Source organism: Bufo bufo, chromosome 2 (genome assembly GCF_905171765.1).
Source record: "Bufo bufo chromosome 2, aBufBuf1.1, whole genome shotgun sequence".
Taxonomy (NCBI): Eukaryota; Metazoa; Chordata; class Amphibia; order Anura; family Bufonidae; genus Bufo; species Bufo bufo.
The window spans coordinates 828,281,489-828,301,590 of NC_053390.1; the positions used below are offsets into that span (position 1 = coordinate 828,281,489).

Consider the following 20,102-nt stretch of genomic DNA (forward strand, 5'->3'; position numbering starts at 1 on the left):
TGTGACATACTGAATGTAGACTGCACAGGAGATATACGCACGCCCACTGACCTTGTATGTATTATATAAAGGCAATGACACTTGGGGTACAGGACGATGACACTGACACTGGGGGTACAGGATAATGACACACTGACACTTGGGGTTCAGGATAATGACACTGACATTTGGGGTACAGGATAATGACACTGACACTTGGGGTACAGGATGACGACACTGACACTTGGGGTACAGGATGATGACACTGACATTTGGGGTACAGGATACTGACACTTGGGGTACAGGATGACGACACTGACACTTGGGGTACAGGATAATGACACTGACACTTGGGGTACAGGATAATGACACACTGACACTCGGGGTACAGGATAATGACACACTGACACTGGGGGTACAGGATAATGACACTGACACTCGGGGTACAGGATAATGACACTGACACTTGGGGTGCACGATAATGACACTGACACTCGGGGTACAGGATAATGACACTGACACTCGGGGTACAGGATAATGACACTGACACTTGGGGTACAGGATAATGACACACTGACACTTGGGGTACAGGATAATGACACTGACACTTGGGGTACAGGATAATGACACTGACACTTGGGGTGCAGGATAATGACACACTGACACTCGGGGTACAGGATAATGACGCTGACACTTGGGGTACAGAATGATGACACTGGCACTTGGGGTACAGGATAATGACACTGACACTTGGGGTACAGGATAATGACACTGACACTCGGGGTACAGGATAATGACACTGACACTTGGGGTGCAGGATAATGACACTGACACTCGGGGTACAGGATAATGACACTGACACTTGGGGTACAGGATAATGACACTGACACTTGGGGTACAGCATAATGACACTGACACTTGGGGTACAGGATAATGACACTGACACTTGGGGTACAGGATAATGATACTGACACTTGGGGTACAGGATAATGACACTGACACTTGGCGTACAGGATAATGACACTGACACTTGGGGTGCAGGATAATGACACTGACACTCGGGGTACAGGATAATGACACTGACACTCGGGGTACAGGATAATGACACTGACACTTGGGGTACAGGATAATGACACTGACACTTGGGGTACAGGATAATGACACTGACACTTGGGGTACAGGATAATGACACTGACACTTGGGGCACAGGATAATGACGCTGACACTTGGGGTACAAGATAATGACGCTGACACTTGGGGTACAGGATAATGACACTAACACTTGGGGTACAGGATAATGACACTGACACTTGGGGTGCAGGATAATGACACTGACACTCGGGGTACAGGATAATGACACTGACACTCGGGGTACAGGATAATGACACTGACACTCGGGGTACAGGATAATGACACTGACACTTGGGATACAGGATAATGACACTGACACTTGGGGTACAGGATAATGACACACTGACACTTGGGGTACAGGATAATGACACTGACACTTGGGGTACAGGATAATGACACACTGACACTTGGGGTACAGGATAATGACACTGACACTTGGGGTACAGGATAATGACACTGACACTTGGGGTGCAGGATAATGACACTGACACTCGGGGTACAGGATAATGACACTGACACTCGGGGTACAGGATAATGACACTGACACTTGGGGTACAGGATAATGACACACTGACACTTGGGGTACAGGATAATGACACTGACACTTGGGGTACAGGATAATGACACTGACACTTGGGGTGCAGGATAATGACACACTGACACTCGGGGTACAGGATAATGACACTGACACTTGGGGTACAGGATAATGACGCTGACACTTGGGGTACAGAATGATGACACTGGCACTTGGGGTACAGGATAATGACACTGACACTTGGGGTACAGGATAATGACACTGACACTCGGGGTACAGGATAATGACGCTGACACTTGGGGTACAGAATGATGACACTGGCACTTGGGGTACAGGATAATGACACTGACACTGGGGGTACAGGATAATGACACTGACACTCGGGGTACAGGATAATGACACTGACACTCGGGGTACAGGATAATGACACTGACACTTGGGGTGCAGGATAATGACACTGACACTCGGGGTACAGGATAATGACACTGACACTTGGGGTACAGGATAATGACACTGACACTTGGGGTACAGCATAATGACACTGACACTTGGGGTACAGGATAATGACACTGACACTTGGGGTACAGGATAATGATACTGACACTTGGGGTACAGGATAATGACACTGACACTTGGGGTACAGGATAATGACACTGACACTTGGGGCACAGGATAATGACACTGACACTTGGGGTACAGGATAATGACGCTGACACTTGGGGTACAAGATAATGACGCTGACACTTGGGGTACAGGATGATGACACCGACACTTGGGGTACAGGATAATGACACACTGACACTCGGGGTACAGGATAATGACACACTGACACTTGGGGTACAGGATAATGACACTGACACTTGGGGCACAGGATAATGACACTGACACTTGGGGGACAGGATAATGACACTGACACTTGGCGTACAGGATAATGACACTGACACTTGGGGTACAGGATAATGACACTGACACTCGGGGTACAGGATAATGACACTGACACTCGGGGTACAGGATAATGACACTGACACTCGGGGTACAGGATAATGACACTGACACTCGGGGTACAGGATAATGACACTGACACTTGGGGTACAGGATAATGACACTGACACTTGGGGTACAGGATAATGACACTGACACTTGGCGTACAGGATAATGACACACTGACACTTGGGGTACAGGATAATGACACTGACATTTGGGGTACAGGATAATGACACTGACACTTGGGGTACAGGATAATGACACTGACACTTGGGGTACAGGATAATGACACTGACACTTGGCGTACAGGATAATGACACACTGACACTTGGGGTACAGGATAATGACACTGACATTTGGGGTACAGGATAATGACACTGACACTCGGGGTACAGGATAATGACACTGGCACTTGGGGTACAGGATAATGACTCTGACACTTGGGGTACAGGATAATGACACTGACACTTGGGGTACAGGATAATGACACACTGACACTCGGGGTACAGGATAATGACACTGACACTTGGGGTACAGGATAATGACACTGACACTTGGGGTACAGGATAATGACACACTGACACTTGGGGTACAGGATGATGACACTGACACTTGGGGTACAGGATGATGACACTGACACTTGGGGTACAGGATGATGACACTGACACTTGGGGTACAGGATAATGACACTGACACTTGGGGTACAGGATAGTGACACTGACACTTGGGGTACAGGATAATGACACTGACACTTGGGGTACAGGATAATGACACTGACACTTGGGGTACAGGATAATGACACTGACACTTGGGGTACAGGATAATGACACTGACACTTGGTGTACAGGATAATGACACTGACTCTTGTGGTACAGGATAATGACACTGACACTCGGGGTACAGGATGATGACACTGACACTTGGGGTACAGGATGATGACACTGACACTTGGGGTGCAGGATGATGACACTGACACTTGGGGTACAGGATGATGACACTGACACTTGGGGTACAGGATAATGACACTGACACTTGGGGTACAGGATAGTGACACTGACACTTGGGGTACAGGATAATGACACTGACACTTGGGGTACAGGATGATGACACTGACACTTGGGGTACAGGATGACGACACTGACACTTGGGGTACAGGATAATGACACTGACACTTGGGGTACAGGATAATGACACTGACACTTGGGGTACAGGATGACGACACTGACACTTGGGGTACAGGATACTGACACTGACACTTGGGGTAAAGGATAATGACACTGACACTTGGGGTACAGGATAATGACACTGACACTTGGGGTACAGGATAATGACACTGACACTTGGGGTACAGGATACTGACACTGACACTTGGGGTACAGGATAATGACACTGACACTTGGGGTAAAGGATAATGACACTGACACTTGGGGTAAAGGATAATGACACTGACACTTGGGGTAAAGGATAATGACACTGACACTTGGGGTACAGGATAATGACACTGACACTTGGGGTACAGGATAATGACACTGACACTCGGGGTACAGGATAATGACACTGACACTTGGGGTACACAAACTGCTGATACTTGGGAGGCACAAGACCCGTCACCATCACCCGGTTTGTATGTCAGGGAGGTTGTCCTCTCGACATAACACCTTTAAGCGCACAACCGGACAGTGAGGTAATTGCACTTTTTTCATGCAACAACATAAAAGCTGCAGCCTTGTCCAGAACGCCTGGGGGTCATAATCTGCAATAAACCTGGTAAATTCAGATTTCCGGCTCTATTTTTCTATAGGTTTTCCCGAAACACTACTTGATAAATCTTGATTACTATTTTCATAGCTCTCACATTAAACCTTTCATTAGCTCCTAACTCAGCCAGCAGGCACAACGATCCGGAGCTGGAGGAAAGGCTTTGCCGTGTTTTTAACTCTGTCTCACTAAAGGGTCACTTACAATCAGCGAGAACTGGAGAGCTACAGAAGCATGGTGGACCGGCATGAAGGAAAATGCCTATATTCTGCACATGGTATAGGCGGTATAAAAAAACACGACTCACTACTGTTCGTTGGCCGTATCTGATGTGGACACTGGATGTGGTGAGACATGTTGTCCTTCCAAATCTATGTGGACATGCTATAAATGCACACGTCTGAATGATCAGAGTCAGGATTATGCAGTTCACTAACTAGGTCGCATTACCACATGGGCATCACAAGGACAGTATGTCACAATCCACTGGGTATTTACACAAGAAGAGCCCACGGCTAGAAACCAGTGACATCACTGAGAATACAGCCTATCCATCACTAGAGAGCAGTGACATCACTGAGAATACAGCCTATCCATTCACTAGAGAGCAGTGACATCACTGAGAATGCAGCCTATCCATCACTAGAGAGCAGTGACATCACTGAGAATACAGCCTATCCATTCACTAGAGAGCAGTGACATCACCGAGAACACAGCCTATCCATCACTAGAGAGCTGTGACATCACTGAGAATGCAGCCTATCCATTCACTAGAGAGCAGTGACATCACCGAGAACACAGCCTATCCATCACTAGAGAGCTGTGACATCACTGAGAATGCAGCCTATCTATCACTACTGATCAGTGGTGACATCACCGAGAACACAGCCCATCCATTCACTAGAGAGCTGTGACATCACCAAGAACACAGCCTATCCATTCACTAGAGAGCAGTGACATCACTGAGATTGCAGCCTATCCATCACTACAGATCAGTGGTGACATCACCGAGAACACAGCCCATCCATTCACTAGAGAGCAGTGACATAACTGAGAACACAGCCTATCCATTCACTAGAGAGCTGTGACATCACTGAGAATGCAGCCTATCTATCACTACCGATCAGTGGTGACATCACCGAGAACACAGCCCATCCATTCACTAGAGAGCTGTGACATCACCAAGAACACAGCCTATCCATTCACTAGAGAGCAGTGACATCACTGAGAATGCAGCCTATCCATCACTACAGATCAGTGGTGACATCACCGAGACACAGCCTATCCATTCACTTAGTAGTGTTGAGCGCGAATATTCGTATTACGAATTTCTATCGCGAATATCGGCACTTCGAGAATTCGCGAAAATTTTGAATATGCTGCTATATATTCGTAATGACGAATATTCTTTTTTTTGGGGGGGATTTAGTTTCGTTTTTTTAACACATCAGGTGATCATCCCTCCCTTCTTCTAGATTGAGGGCCAATGAGAAGGCTTTGTCACAGCTTAGCAACATCCCTAGCAACCAATAGAAAAGTTGCCTACCCCTTACTATATAAATGAAGACGCTCCCCAGCAGCCATTTTGTGTAGTTTCATGTGAGAGGAGCTTGGATACTGCGCTGTGCTTTTTCAAATTACATTCCAAATCGCATATAAATAATTCAGATAGTTAGTGTTAGATAGTAATAGGGAATTGTGTAGCTGAATAGCCGGTAGGGTCCAGTGCAGGGAGTAGTGTAGGTTATAGAGATAGTTAGTGAAATATAGAATCCAGATAGTTAGTGTTAGCTAGTAATAGGGAATTGTGTAGCTGATATAGAGATAGTGTCCAGTGCAGGGAGTAGTGTAGGTTATAGAGATAGTTAGTGAAATATAGATTCCAGATAGTTAGTGTTAGATAGTAATAGGGAATAGTGTAGCTGATATAGAGATAGTGTCCAGTGCAGGGAGTAGTGTAGGTCATAGAGATAGTTAGTGAAATATAGAATCCAGATAGTTAGTGTTAGATAGTAATAGGGAATTGTGTAGCTGAATAGCCGGTAGGGTCCAGTGCAGGGAGTAGTGTAGGTTATAGAGATAGTTAGTGAAATATAGAATCCAGATAGTTAGTGTTAGATAGTAATAGGGAATTGTGTAGCTGATATAGAGATAGTGTCCAGTGCAGGGAGTAGTGTAGGTTATAGAGATAGTTAGTGAAATATAGAATCCAGATAGTTAGTGTTAGATAGTAATAGGGAATTGTGTAGCTGAATAGCCGGTAGGGTCCAGTGCAGGGAGTAGTGTAGGTTATAGAGATAGTTACTGAAATATAGAATCCAGATAGTTAGTGTTAGCTAGTAATAGGGAATTGTGTAGCTGATATAGAGATAGTGTCCAGTGCAGGGAGTAGTGTAGGTTATAGAGATAGTTAGTGAAATATAGAATCCAGATAGTTAGTGTTAGATAGTAATAGGGAATTGTGTAGCTGAATAGTTGATATGGTCCAGTGCAGGGAGTAGTGTAGGTTATAGAGATAGTTAGTGAAATATAGAATCCAGATAGTTAGTGTTAGATAGTAATAGGGAATTGTGTAGCTGAATAGTTGATATGGTCCAGTGCAGGGAGTAGTGTAGGTTATAGAGATAGTTAGTGAAATATAGAATCCAGATAGTTAGTGTTAGATAGTAATAGGGAATTGTGTAGCTGAATAGCCGGTAGGGTCCAGTGCAGGGAGTAGTGTAGGTTATAGAGATAGTTAGTGAAATATAGAATCCAGATAGTTAGTGTTAGATAGTAATAGGGAATTGTGTAGCTGATATAGAGATAGTGTCCAGTGCAGGGAGTAGTGTAGGTCATAGAGATAGTTAGTGAAATATAGAATCCAGATAGTTAGTGTTAGATAGTAATAAGGAATTGTGTAGCTGAATAGCCGGTAGGGTCCAGTGCAGGGAGTAGTGTAGGTTATAGAGATAGTTAGTGAAATATAGAATCCAGATAGTTAGTGTTAGATAGTAATAGGGAATTGTGTAGCTGAATAGTTGATAATGTCCAGTGCAGGGAGTAGTGTAGGTTATAGAGATAGTTAGTGAAATATTGAATCCAGATAGTTAGTGTTAGATAGTAATAGGGAATTGTGTAGCTGAATAGCCGGTAGGGTCCAGTGCAGGGAGTAGTGTAGGTTATAGAGATAGTTAGTGAAATATAGAATCCAGATAGTTAGTGTTAGCTAGTAATAGGGAATTGTGTAGCTGATATAGAGATAGTGTCCAGTGCAGGGAGTAGTGTAGGTTATAGAGATAGTTAGTGAAATATAGAATCCATATAGTTAGTGTTAGATAGTAATAGGGAATTGTGTAGCTGATATAGAGATAATGTCCAGTGCAGGGAGTAGTGTAGGTTATAGAGATAGTTAGTGAAATATAGAATCCAGATAGTTAGTGTTAGATAGTAATAGGGAATTGTGTAGCTGAATAGCCGGTATAGTCCAGTGCAGGGAGTAGTGTAGGTTATAGAGATAGTTAGTGAAATATAGAATCCAGATAGTTAGTGTTAGATAGTAATAGGGAATTGTGTAGCTGATATAGAGATAGTGTCCAGTGCAGGGAGTAGTGTAGGTTATAGAGATAGTTAGTGAAATATAGAATCCAGATAGTTAGTGTTAGATAGTAATAGGGAATTGTGTAGCTGAATAGCCGGTAGGGTCCAGTGCAGGGAGTAGTGTAGGTTATAGAGATAGTTACTGAAATATAGAATCCAGATAGTTAGTGTTAGATAGTAATAGGGAATTGTGTAGCTGAATAGCCGGTAGGGTCCAGTGCAGGGAGTAGTGTAGGTTATAGAGATAGTTAGTGAAATATATAATCCAGATAGTTAGTGTTAGATAGTAATAGGGAATTGTGTAGCTGAATAGCCGGTAGGGTCCAGTGCAGGGAGTAGTGTAGGTTATAGAGATAGTTAGTGAAATATAGAATCCAGATAGTTAGTGTTAGATAGTGTAGGTTATAGTGTGTGGCAGGAAAATAAATGTGCAATGTGTCCATACATACCTGCTGATGTCCCAACAATACTAAGTTCAACAATCAGTATTATGTTGTCAGACCTGATTAAAGGTGAAGTTGTATGTATTGCGCTAAAATATTCGAATCAATAGTGGCGATTTACGCGATCTCGAATACTTTGAAAAACTTTATCTGCCTATAAAGCTATTTTGATGACATGCAGGCAATTTTAATCTAAAACACTGCTGTAATGTGCAATTACTTACCGTGATCAGGAGTTCTTCGTCACTATCATGAAGGTTGTTGCCAACCATTTTCATCACTTATGTAGCTAATAGTGCGTGCGTACGTGCGCGCACTCCATAATAGCGCAATTGAAAAGAATATCACCAATATCGCCTAAATATTCGTGATTTATCGCGAATTCAAATATTGCCCCTGTCGCTCATCACTATTCACTAGAGAGAAGTGACATCACTGAGAACATGGTCTATTCATTCACTAGAGAGAAGTGACATCACTGAGAACATGGTCTATCCATTCACTAGAGAGAAGTGACATCACTGAGAACATGGTCTATATATTCACTAGATAGAAGTGACATCACTGAGAACATGGTCTATCCATTCACTAGAGAGACGTGACATCACTGAGAACATGGTCTATATATTCACTAGAGAGCAGTGACATCACTGAGAACATGGTCTATCCATTCACTAGAGAGCAGTGACATCACTGAGAACATGGCCTATCCATTCACTAGAGAGCAGTGACATCACTGAGAACATGGTCTATATATTCACTAGAGAGAAGTGACATCACTGAGAACATGGTCTATATATTCACTAGAGAGAAGTGACATCACTGAGAACATGGTCTATATATTCACTAGAGAGAAGTGACATCACTGAGAACATGGTCTATCCATTCACTAGAGAGACGTGACATCACTGAGAACATGGTCTATATCAGGCATGGCCAACCTCAGGCTCTCCAGAAGTTGTAAAACTACAACTCCCACCATGCCCTGCTGTAGGCTGATAGCTGTAGGTAGCCTGGGCATGCTGGGAGTTGTAGTTTTGCAACAGTTGGAGAGCCTCAGGTTGGCCATCCCTGGTCTATATAGTCACTAGAGAGCAGTGACATCACTGAAAACATGGTCTATCCATTCACTAGAGAGAAGTGACATCACTGAGAACATGGTCTATCTATTCACTAGAGAGAAGTGACATCACTGAGAACATGGCCTATCAATTCACTAGACAGAAGTGACATCACTGAGAACATGGTCTATCCATTCACTAGAGAGAAGTGACATCACTGAGAACATGGTCTATCCATTCACTAGAGAGAAGGGACATCACTGAGAACATGGTCTATCCATTCACTAGAGAGAAGTGACATCACTGAGAGCATAGCCTATCCATTTATTAAAGACTGTAACCAGTGACATCATGTATAAGGCAGCATATGCATTTGCAGAAAGTGGTGACATCACTGAAATACAGACATTACCAATCAATCCATTTGATAAGAACTAGTTATATGAAAGTGACTTAATAATGTCTACCAAACAAAGAAATGGGCAACAAGTGATGTCCCCTAATCCAACTCATCCTTAGAGTTTCATTTGAAACCCAAGCTTTACTAGGGTTGACCCATTTCAGACAAATGAATAGAAAAGCATGCTACCCCATGAAAGCAATGTAGGAAATCAGACAGTACAGTACATGCAGATGGAGAGTAATAAGGAACATGACTGTTCTCACCTGGGTTTCTGACAAGTTGAGCTGTCTTGCCAATTCTGTCCTCTCTCTGCCAACAACGTACTGGCACCTCTGGAACTCCAGCTCCAGGCGGTACAGCTGCTCTGCAGTGAAGGAGGTTCTGGTGCGCTTCGGCCGGTCAAGATCCAGACCTTTTGGGAGCACAATCTCACGGATCGTCCCTTTGGCATCTTAATGGAAAGAAAGAGACAAAAAAAAGACACTAAAAGAGCGAATGAGTCTGAACGTTTCACCAGTTCTATGGGCATGCTAATTTTACAAGATTTCATTGAAATAGGGAGTCATGTATTTTTGCGAACTATTAGCAGGGACATTGGGTGCCAGTGTATAAATGAGCATAATGGGAATTCGATGACGTGAAGTCAACACTGTAGTGATGGAGGACACCACCAATGCCTTAGGGCTCGTTCACACGAACAAGTGATGCCCGTTACACTACAATACATGGGCACCATTCCGTGGCCATTCCGCATCACGGATGCGGACCCATTCATTTCAATGGGTCCGCAAATCTGGAGATGGGGAACGGTACGGAGCACTACGGAGTGCTTTCTGGGGTTCCATTCCGTGCTTCCACACTGCAAAAATTTAGAACTTGCTCTATCTTTTTGTGTAACGGAAGGATCGCAGACCCATTCAAGTGAATGGGTCTGTGATCCCCATGCGCCTGCCCCTCGGACGGTGCCCCTGCATTGCGGACTGCAATTTGCGGTCCACAGCACAGGCACGGGCTTCACACGGTCGTGTGAACGAGCCCTTAGGTTACATTCACACGACAGTGAAAGAAGGCCATTTTTTACAGCCGTTTTCTACACCGTTGCCTTCTGAAAAATGGGCATTAAAAACAGCTGACTTGCACTGTATGGGGGCGGAACGTCCATGAAAACGGACAGAATAGGACATGTCCGATTTTTTAATGGACATTATTCACGGTCCATTAAAACAACGACCATGCGAATAGACCTATAGACTGTACCCTTGGTGTGTGAATGTACCCTTACTGCCCTCTCGAGCTGAGCGTGCATGTCTATGGGGCAGTCGGGAAGGATAGCTGCAGGTCAAATGACGGCCGACATCTGTTGACGGTGTATGGGCAGCTTTATACGGAATGGACATGAAAAAAGAATAGATTGAGAACGCTGATGACAAGAACCTGAGCGTCTGTAGAGATCTGTCACCGGCTGGATGTAGGTACATTTCTGTTTTCAGTGCCGAGTCAGGGCTGCTACATAAAAACCAAAACTACTGCCGAACATTAGATGAATGCAGCCATATTACCCCAATCTCTGCTATGACAGATGGTCAACACATCAAATGTTGAAACTGATCCCTCAGAACAAGAGGATGTTACTAGACCACAAATTCTGCTTCCTTTTTACAGGTTGTCCCACATAGACAATCACAGCCATGCACTTAAGGCTACATGCATACGACCGTATGTGTTTTCCAGATCCGCAAAAAAAACGGATGAAATGTTTTTTGCGAAACCATTGAAATTATGCCTATCCTTGTCCGCAAACTAGAAAAAAATAGGACATGCACTATTTTTTTTAGCGGGCCACGGAAACGGACATACTGATGCGGACAGCACAGGGTGAATGGGTCTGCGTCCTATCCGCAAAAAAAACGGAACGGACACGGAAACAAACAACGCTCGTGTGCATGTAGCCTAACTGACATAAACTATCACTATCTGATCAGTGGGGTCCTACTTAGGCATCTTACACGCAAACTTTTTTTTTCCATTTCCGTTTTTTGCATTCCGTTTACAGACCGTATACAGAACCATTCATTTCAATGGATCCACAAAAAAAAGGAAGGTACTCCGTATGCCTTCCGTTTCCGTATTTCCGTTTTTCTGTTCCGTTCAAAGATAGAACATGTCCTATTATTGTGCACATAACGGACAAGGATAGTACTGTTCTATTAGGGGCCAGCTGTTCCGTTCCGCAAAAAACTGAATGCACACCGACGTCATCCATATATTTTGCGGATCCGTTTTTTGCGGACGGCAAAATACTGAAAAAGCCGTACGGTCATGTGCAAGACGCCTTAAAGGGTTTTTTTCAGGACTTATTATGGATGTTGTATCCATATGATAGGGCATCAATATCAAATTAGGGAGAGGGGGTCCGACTCCTGGCAATTTTTAGATGTTCTCATAGTTACCGGGCAAACTCCTTTAAGGACTGAAGTTCTCTTACAGTGGTGGTTCATGGCCGCTGCTGTCCCAGCTTTCAGTGTGAAAATTAGGGCATTTGTTCTTTGTATGTCTCCTCACAGTTGCAGCACTGCAAGGGTTAACCTTCTCTTTCTGCGTTCAGCTGTTCACTAATGCGCTCATCAGCCTTGTTATATGGGGAACGGCTATACAGTGATTTTGGTCATGCCCAAGGATCGGACGACCATGATCGTTGCGATCCTTGCCTTAGAGGTTCTGTCTAATCTGTGTAGTCTACTGAGTCTTTTGAAGGAACTATAATCTATTTGTCTATATGTGAACCAAGTCTGTCTGACCTGTGCCTGTTACCCTGATCTGTTAATCTGCCTATGCTCCGTCTTCTGCCTGTTGCCTGGACACTGACCCTATGTCACCTGTCTTGGTTCTGGAACTGTTTCTTGGATTTGCATGAACTCTGCCTGACCTTAACCTGGTTCGCACTATGTGCATTGCCTGATCCCTTAATGCTTTGCACTGGTGTCTTTGATCCCTGTGGGTCTGCTGTCAACCACAGGACTATTCCAAGAGTTAGCCGTCTGGTGGCTCTGCTGCAGTGAAAGCCAGGTCCCTGTACAGAAGTAAAAGGTGAAAACCGAGGGACCGACAAAGTCAAGCCAGTTAGCTGGCAACAATTGTCCATAACAAATTCCATTGGAGCTCTGTGACATTGGGGGATCAGGACTGCAGCTGTCAAACTTTTGTCCCTTGGTTCTCTGAATTTAAGGTGGCAATCGAGGATGCAAACCCACCATTAAAAATGTCCTGGAAAATCGCAGTAATATGTACAAGAATATAACTGCTATAATACTGCCTCCTATGTACAAGAATATAACTACTATAATACTGCTTATATGTACAAGAATATAACTACTATAATACTGCCTCCTATGTACAAGAATATAACTACTATAATACTGCTCCTATGTACAAGAATATAACTACTATAATACTGCTTCTATGTACAAGAATATAACTACTATAATACTGCTCCTATGTACAAGAATATAACTACTATAATACTGCCTCCTATGTACAAGAATATAACTACTATAATACTGCCTCCTATGTACAAGAATATAACTACTATAATACTGCCTCCTATGTACAAGAATATAACTACTATAATACTGCTCCTATGTACAAGAATATAACTACTATAATACTGCTCCTATGTACAAGAATATAACTACTATAATACTGCTCCTATGTACAAGAATATAACTACTATAATACTGCTCCTATGTACATGAATATAACTACTATAATACTGCTCCTATGTACAAAAATATAACTACTATAATACTGCTCCTATGTACAAGAATATAACTACTATAATACTGCTCCTATGTACAAGAATATAACTACTATAATACTGCTCCTATGTACAAGAATATAACTATTATAATACTGCTCCTATGTACAAGAATATAACTACTATAATACTGCTCCTATGTACAAGAATATAACTACTATAATACTACTCCTATGTACAAGAATATAACTACTATAATACTGCTCCTATGTACAAGAATATAACTACTATAATACTGCCTCCTATGTACAAGAATATAACTACTATAATACTGCTCCTATGTACAAGAATATAACTACTATAATACTGCTCCTATGTACAAGAATATAACTACTATAATACTGCCTCCTATGTACAAGAATATAACTACTATAATACTGCTCCTATGTACAAGAATATAACTACTATATTACTGCTCCTATGTACAAGAATATAACTACTATAATACTGCTCCTATGTACAGGAATATAACTACTATAATACTGCTCCTATGTACAAGAATATAACTACTATAATACTGCCTCCTATGTACAAGAATATAACTACTATAATACTGCCTCCTATGTACAAGAATATAACTACTATAATACTGCCTTCTATGTACAAGAATATAACTACTATAATACTGCTCCTATGTACAAGAATATAACTACTATAATACTGCTCCTATGTACAAGAATATAACTACTATAATACTGCTCCTATGTACAAGAATATAACTACTATAATACTACTCCTATGTACAGGAATATAACTACTATAATACTGCCTCCTATGTACAAGAATATAACTACTATAATACTGCCTCCTATGTACTAGAATATAACTACTATAATACTGTTCCTATGTACAAGAATATAACTACTATAATACTGCATGGTGGCAGGATTTGGAGGTGGCAAGTACCTGTCTGATTATAGTAGCTGCTATGCATTGTATTGCAGTATTATTAGCACTGTATAAAGATATGATGTGAGCATTATATAACAATATAAGTAGTGCTTTGTGTATCAGCATTATTTTGACTTTCAGGAGCGGTAATGTTCAGGCTCATTAATGCTGTAAATTTAGCTCTGTATGCTGGGGCAGATTGGCCATAGACCCTACAGGGAAATTTCTTGGTGGGCCGATGCCCCAGGGGGCCACCCAAGTCTTCCTCTCTGCCGCTGACCGGGTATGTAATGAGCTTTCAACAGTAATTAACACTATGAGAATCAGGTACTACAAGAATATAACTACTATAATACTGTCTCCTATGTACAAGAATATAACTACTATAATACTGCTCCTATGTACAAGAATATACCTACCATAATACTGCTCCTATGGACAAGACTATAACTACTATGATACTGCTTCTATGTACAAGAATATAACTACTATGATACTGCTTCTATGTACAGGAATATAACTACTATAATACTGCTCCTATGTACAAGAATATAACTACTATAATACTGCTCCTATGTACAAGAATATAACTACTATAATACTGCCTCCTATGTACAAGAATATAACTACTATAATACTGCTCCTATGTTCAAGAATATAACTACTATAATACTGCTCCTATGTAGAAGAATATAACTACTATGAATATAACTACTATAATACTGCCCCTATGTACAAGAATATAACTACTATAATACTGCTCCTATGTACAAGGCTATAACTACTAATACTGCTCCTATGTGCAAGAATATAACTACTATAATACTGCTCCTATGTACAAGAATATACCTACCATAATACTGCTCCTATGGACAAGATTATAACTACTATAATACTGCTCCTATGTACAGGAATATAACTACTATAATACTGCCTCCTATGTACAAGAATATAACTACTATAATACTACTCCTATGTACAAGAATATAACTACTATAATACTGCCTCCTATGTACAAGAATATAACTACTATAATACTGCTCCTATGTACAAGAATATAACTACTATAATACTGCCTCCTATGTGCAAGAATATAACTACTATAATACTGCCTCCTATGTACAAGAATATAACTACTATAATACTGCTCCTATGTACAAGAATATAATTACTATAATACTGCTCCTATGTACAAGAATATAACTACTATAATACTGCCTCCTATGTACAAGAATATAACTACTATATTTCTGCTCCTATGTACAAGAATATAACTACTATAATACTGCTCCTATGTACAAGAATATGACTACTATAATACTGGTCCTATGTACAAGAATATAACTACTATAATACTGCCTCCTATGTACAGGAATATAACTACTATAATACTGCCTCCTATGCACAGGAATATAACTACTATAATACTGCTCCTATGTACAGGAATATAACTACTATAATACTGCTCCTATGTACAAGAATATAACTACTATAATACTGCTCTTATGTACAAGAATATAACTACTATAATACTGCTCCTATGTACAAGAATATAACTACTATAATACTGCTCCTATGTACAAGAATATAACTACTATAATACTGCTCCTATGTACAAGAATATAACTACTATAATACTGCTCCTATGTACAAGAATATAACTACTATAATACTGCTCCTATGTACAAGAATATAACTACTATAATACTGCTCCTATGTACAAGAATATAACTACTATAATACTGCCTCCTATGTACAAGAATATAACTACTATAATACTGCCTCCTATGTACAAGAATATAACTACTATAATACTGCTCCTATGTACAAGAATATAACTACTATAATACTGCTCCTATGTACAAGAATATAACTACTATAATACTGCCTCCTATGTACAAGAATATAACTACTATAATACTGCCTCCTATGTACAAGAATATAACTACTATAATACTGCTCCTATGTACAAGAATATAACTATTATAATACTGCTCCTATGTACAAGAATATAACTGCTATAATACTGCCTCCTATGTACAAGAATATAACTACTATAATACTGCTCCTATGTACAAGAATATAACTATTATAATACTGCTCCTATGTACAAGAATATAACTACTATAATACTGCTCCTGTGTACAAGAATATAACTACTATAATACTGCCTCCTATGTACAAGAATATAACTACTATAATACTGCTCCTATGTACAAGAATATAACTACTATAATGCTGCCTCCTTTGTACAATAATATAACTACTATAATACTGCATGGTGGCAGGATTTGGAGGCGGCAAGTACCTGTCTGATTATAGTAGCTGCTATGCATTGTATTGCAGTATTATTAGCACTGTATAAAGATATGATGTGAGCATTATATAACAATATAATTAGTGCTTTGTGTATCAGCATTATTTTGACTTTCAGGAGCGGTAATGTTCAGGCTCATTAATGCTGTGAATTTAGCTCTGTATGCTGGGGCAGATTGGCCATAGACCCTACAGGGAAATTTCTTGGTGGGCCGATGCCCCAGGGGGCCACCCAAGTCTTCCTCTCTGCCGCTGACCGGGTATGTAATGAGCTTTCAACAGTAATTAACACTATGAGAATCAGGTTCTCATGTACCCAGCTAGCGACCACACATGTCCTCCTGAATTCAACTGCTGTGGCCCACACCTCACCTCCTAAGCCCCCTGCTCCATAGACAACTGGAGAAGAAGGAGAGAAGAGGGTAGCTATTGATGGCCACCAGAGAGGGACAGCTTTTGCACTGTGTTATTTGGTTCTTCTGGGATGGTGTTTAGCACTATGGTATTGTTGACCCTGCCTACTTGTGTTACCCCGCCTTCTGTTAATTTGGACCTGCCTACAAAATGGGGCCCCTTTTAGTTTTTTTTCCAGGGCCACTTTAAGTTCCCAGTCCGCCCCTGTCTGTATGAACATGTTACCTACACTATAACAGTATAATCAATACTCTGTGTGGCTGTATAATCTGGACATTCTGTTACGGTAATATTCAGGCTTTTTAATGTTGTGATTTCAGCACGGCATGGAGATATTATATGAGCAGTATATATCAGTATAATTGGTCTATTGTGTGGCTGTATTATTTGGACCTTCTGTTACAGTAATGTTCAGGCTCATTGATGTTGTAATTTCAGCACGGTATGGAGATACTGTATTATCTGAGTAGTGTATAACAGTATATTGGTCTATGGTGTGGCTGTTGTATTTGGACCTTCTTGTACAGTACTAATCAGGCTCTTTAATGTTGTCATTTCAGCACGATATGGAGATATTATCCAAGCAATACATAACGGTATAATTAGTGCTTTGTGTGGCAGTATTATTCGGACCTTGTGTTCCAGTAATATTCTGGCTCTTTAAAAGGTATTATTTCAGCACCATATGGAGATATTATCTGAGCACTATATAACAGTATAATTTGTTCTTTGTGTGGCGGTATTATCTGGACCTTTTGTTACAGTAATATTCCGGCTCCTTAAAGGTAACATTTCAGCACCATGTGGAGTTATTATCTGAGCACTATATAACAGTATTGGTTCTTTGTGTGGCAGGAAAATGAAGTCTCTGTATGGCAGCATTATTTCAGTGTATGTTGGTGCACTACATGGCTGGATTATTTCAGTAGGGACAGTATGTTGGACTGTCACAGAATTGCAGGCTTTTCCTTTATCCAAATTGTTGGAAATGCTGTTAAATAAGGGCAAGAAACCTCACATCTGGAAAAATGAGTGAAAGAGAGAAAAAGAAGGGGACAGGGGCAACACCATTGGCATCCGACGCTGACCCTAGATGTAGTGATTGACGTTACTCACGGTGCTTATACAAATGCCGTCAATCTCCCGCAATATGAACGATGAGGATCTAGCGTTTATATTATGTGGCTTTGGAGAAGTTCTCACCTCATGGGCAAGAAACCTCACATCTGGAATTTTATTTCGTTAGCAGGAAAAATGAATGAAAGAGAGAAAAAGACGCTGACCCTAGATGTAGTGATTGACGTTACTCACAATGCTTATACAAATGCCGTCAATCTCCCGCGATATGAACGATGAGGATCTAGCGTTTATTTTATGTGGCTCTGGAGAAGTTCTCACCTCATGGATGGTGCCCTCTGAGTAGATACACACGTCGTGCAGACAGTCCTGAGCTCAGTTATGTGCAACAAGCGCCCTCTATCTTCTCGATGACTGGTTTCGAAGATCTGACACAAAGCGATGGACGGGGATGATACCGAATGTGCTGTTTACATATATAATTATATATCGAGGGAGTCCACGCCCTCATCTGATATTGAGATTCTTCCCTCTCTCATTAATGTGACGGGACAGATTAAAAAGTCCTAAGTAAAATACTCATATAAAGTCTGATAACGTATAAAATAAATTTGGATATTTCAACAGAATCATCTAATTATGAAGGCAATCAGGGACGTAACTATAGAGGGTGACAAGGTGGAGGTCATATCCAAGCCATAGCGCCCAAAGGGAAGACACATGGCACACGCTAGGTAGGGTACTGTTACAGATTTTGCTTTGGGGACCAGGACCTTCAAGTCACACGAGTGGAGTCAATAATTTTGCCAAGTAAAGGGGTTTTCCAGTAATAATTATTTTTTATCATGTTCCCGAAGGGTGTAGCCTGAAACAGAAGATTCATACTTACCTGCTCCATAGTGCTCAGGTCATCCGACCTGCCACCGCTGTCTTCATGTTCCAGTCCCCGTGTTCTTTACATCTGTGGTGATATGGCCTTCACCGCTGGAGCCAATGCTCATAACCATCCAGATGTAAACAGTGCCAGGACCAGGAGATGCAGACAGCGGGGGCGGTGCAGAGGACAGGAGTGGCATGGAACGGCAAGCTGTGGGCAATTAATAAAAATAATTTTACCAGAAAACCTCTTTAAAGATGTTTTGCCGGCTATAGATATTGATGACTAGGATAGGTCATCAATATCAGATTGGTGGGGCCCAACACCTGGCACACCCATGATCAGCTGTATTGAGGTAGCTCCAGTGTTGGAAAGTATATAGTGTACGGAGCTGGAAGCAGAGAAACACATATACTGTGTAGTTTCTGGTGCTGGCCAGCTGCAACACGCCGGCACCATGTATGCAGCTTTCTGCATCTACCCCATATCCTCTATTGTTTCTGGTCCCACAGCTGGTGAAACAACTGTAGTCCAGGGAAACCCTTTAAAGATGGTATTTACTCACTTTAGTTCCTGGTTTAACAATTGCAACTTTTTTCTTATTTGATAGGATATCTTTTTTGTTGATTTTTTTTGTGCCATTGTTGCTTTTTTCTTTTTTCTTTTTTTTTTTTTTATAGAAGAGGGACGGTCCAATCCCCTCAAATACAACAGCTACCCTGTAGAGCTCAAAATCATTACAATTCCCAAATAGCAGACCCGTAAAATGTAGCACTTACACCATATCGAAAACCTAATCATAGAAAATCTAATAATAATATACAGTAAGCTGAACATACA

General features: G+C 41.4%; 1 protein-coding gene across 1 annotated transcript in view; it reads right to left on the reverse strand.

The window, feature by feature from the left end:
* The window catches only part of VAX2 (ventral anterior homeobox 2), an 81,371-nt gene that overhangs the window by 45,235 nt on the left and 16,034 nt on the right, over nucleotides 1-20,102 (reverse strand). Inside the window, exon 2 of the mRNA XM_040420600.1 lies at nucleotides 10,137-10,324. Coding sequence (XP_040276534.1) covers nucleotides 10,137-10,324 — 188 coding nt within the window. The remainder of the gene's footprint in view (nucleotides 1-10,136; nucleotides 10,325-20,102) is intronic.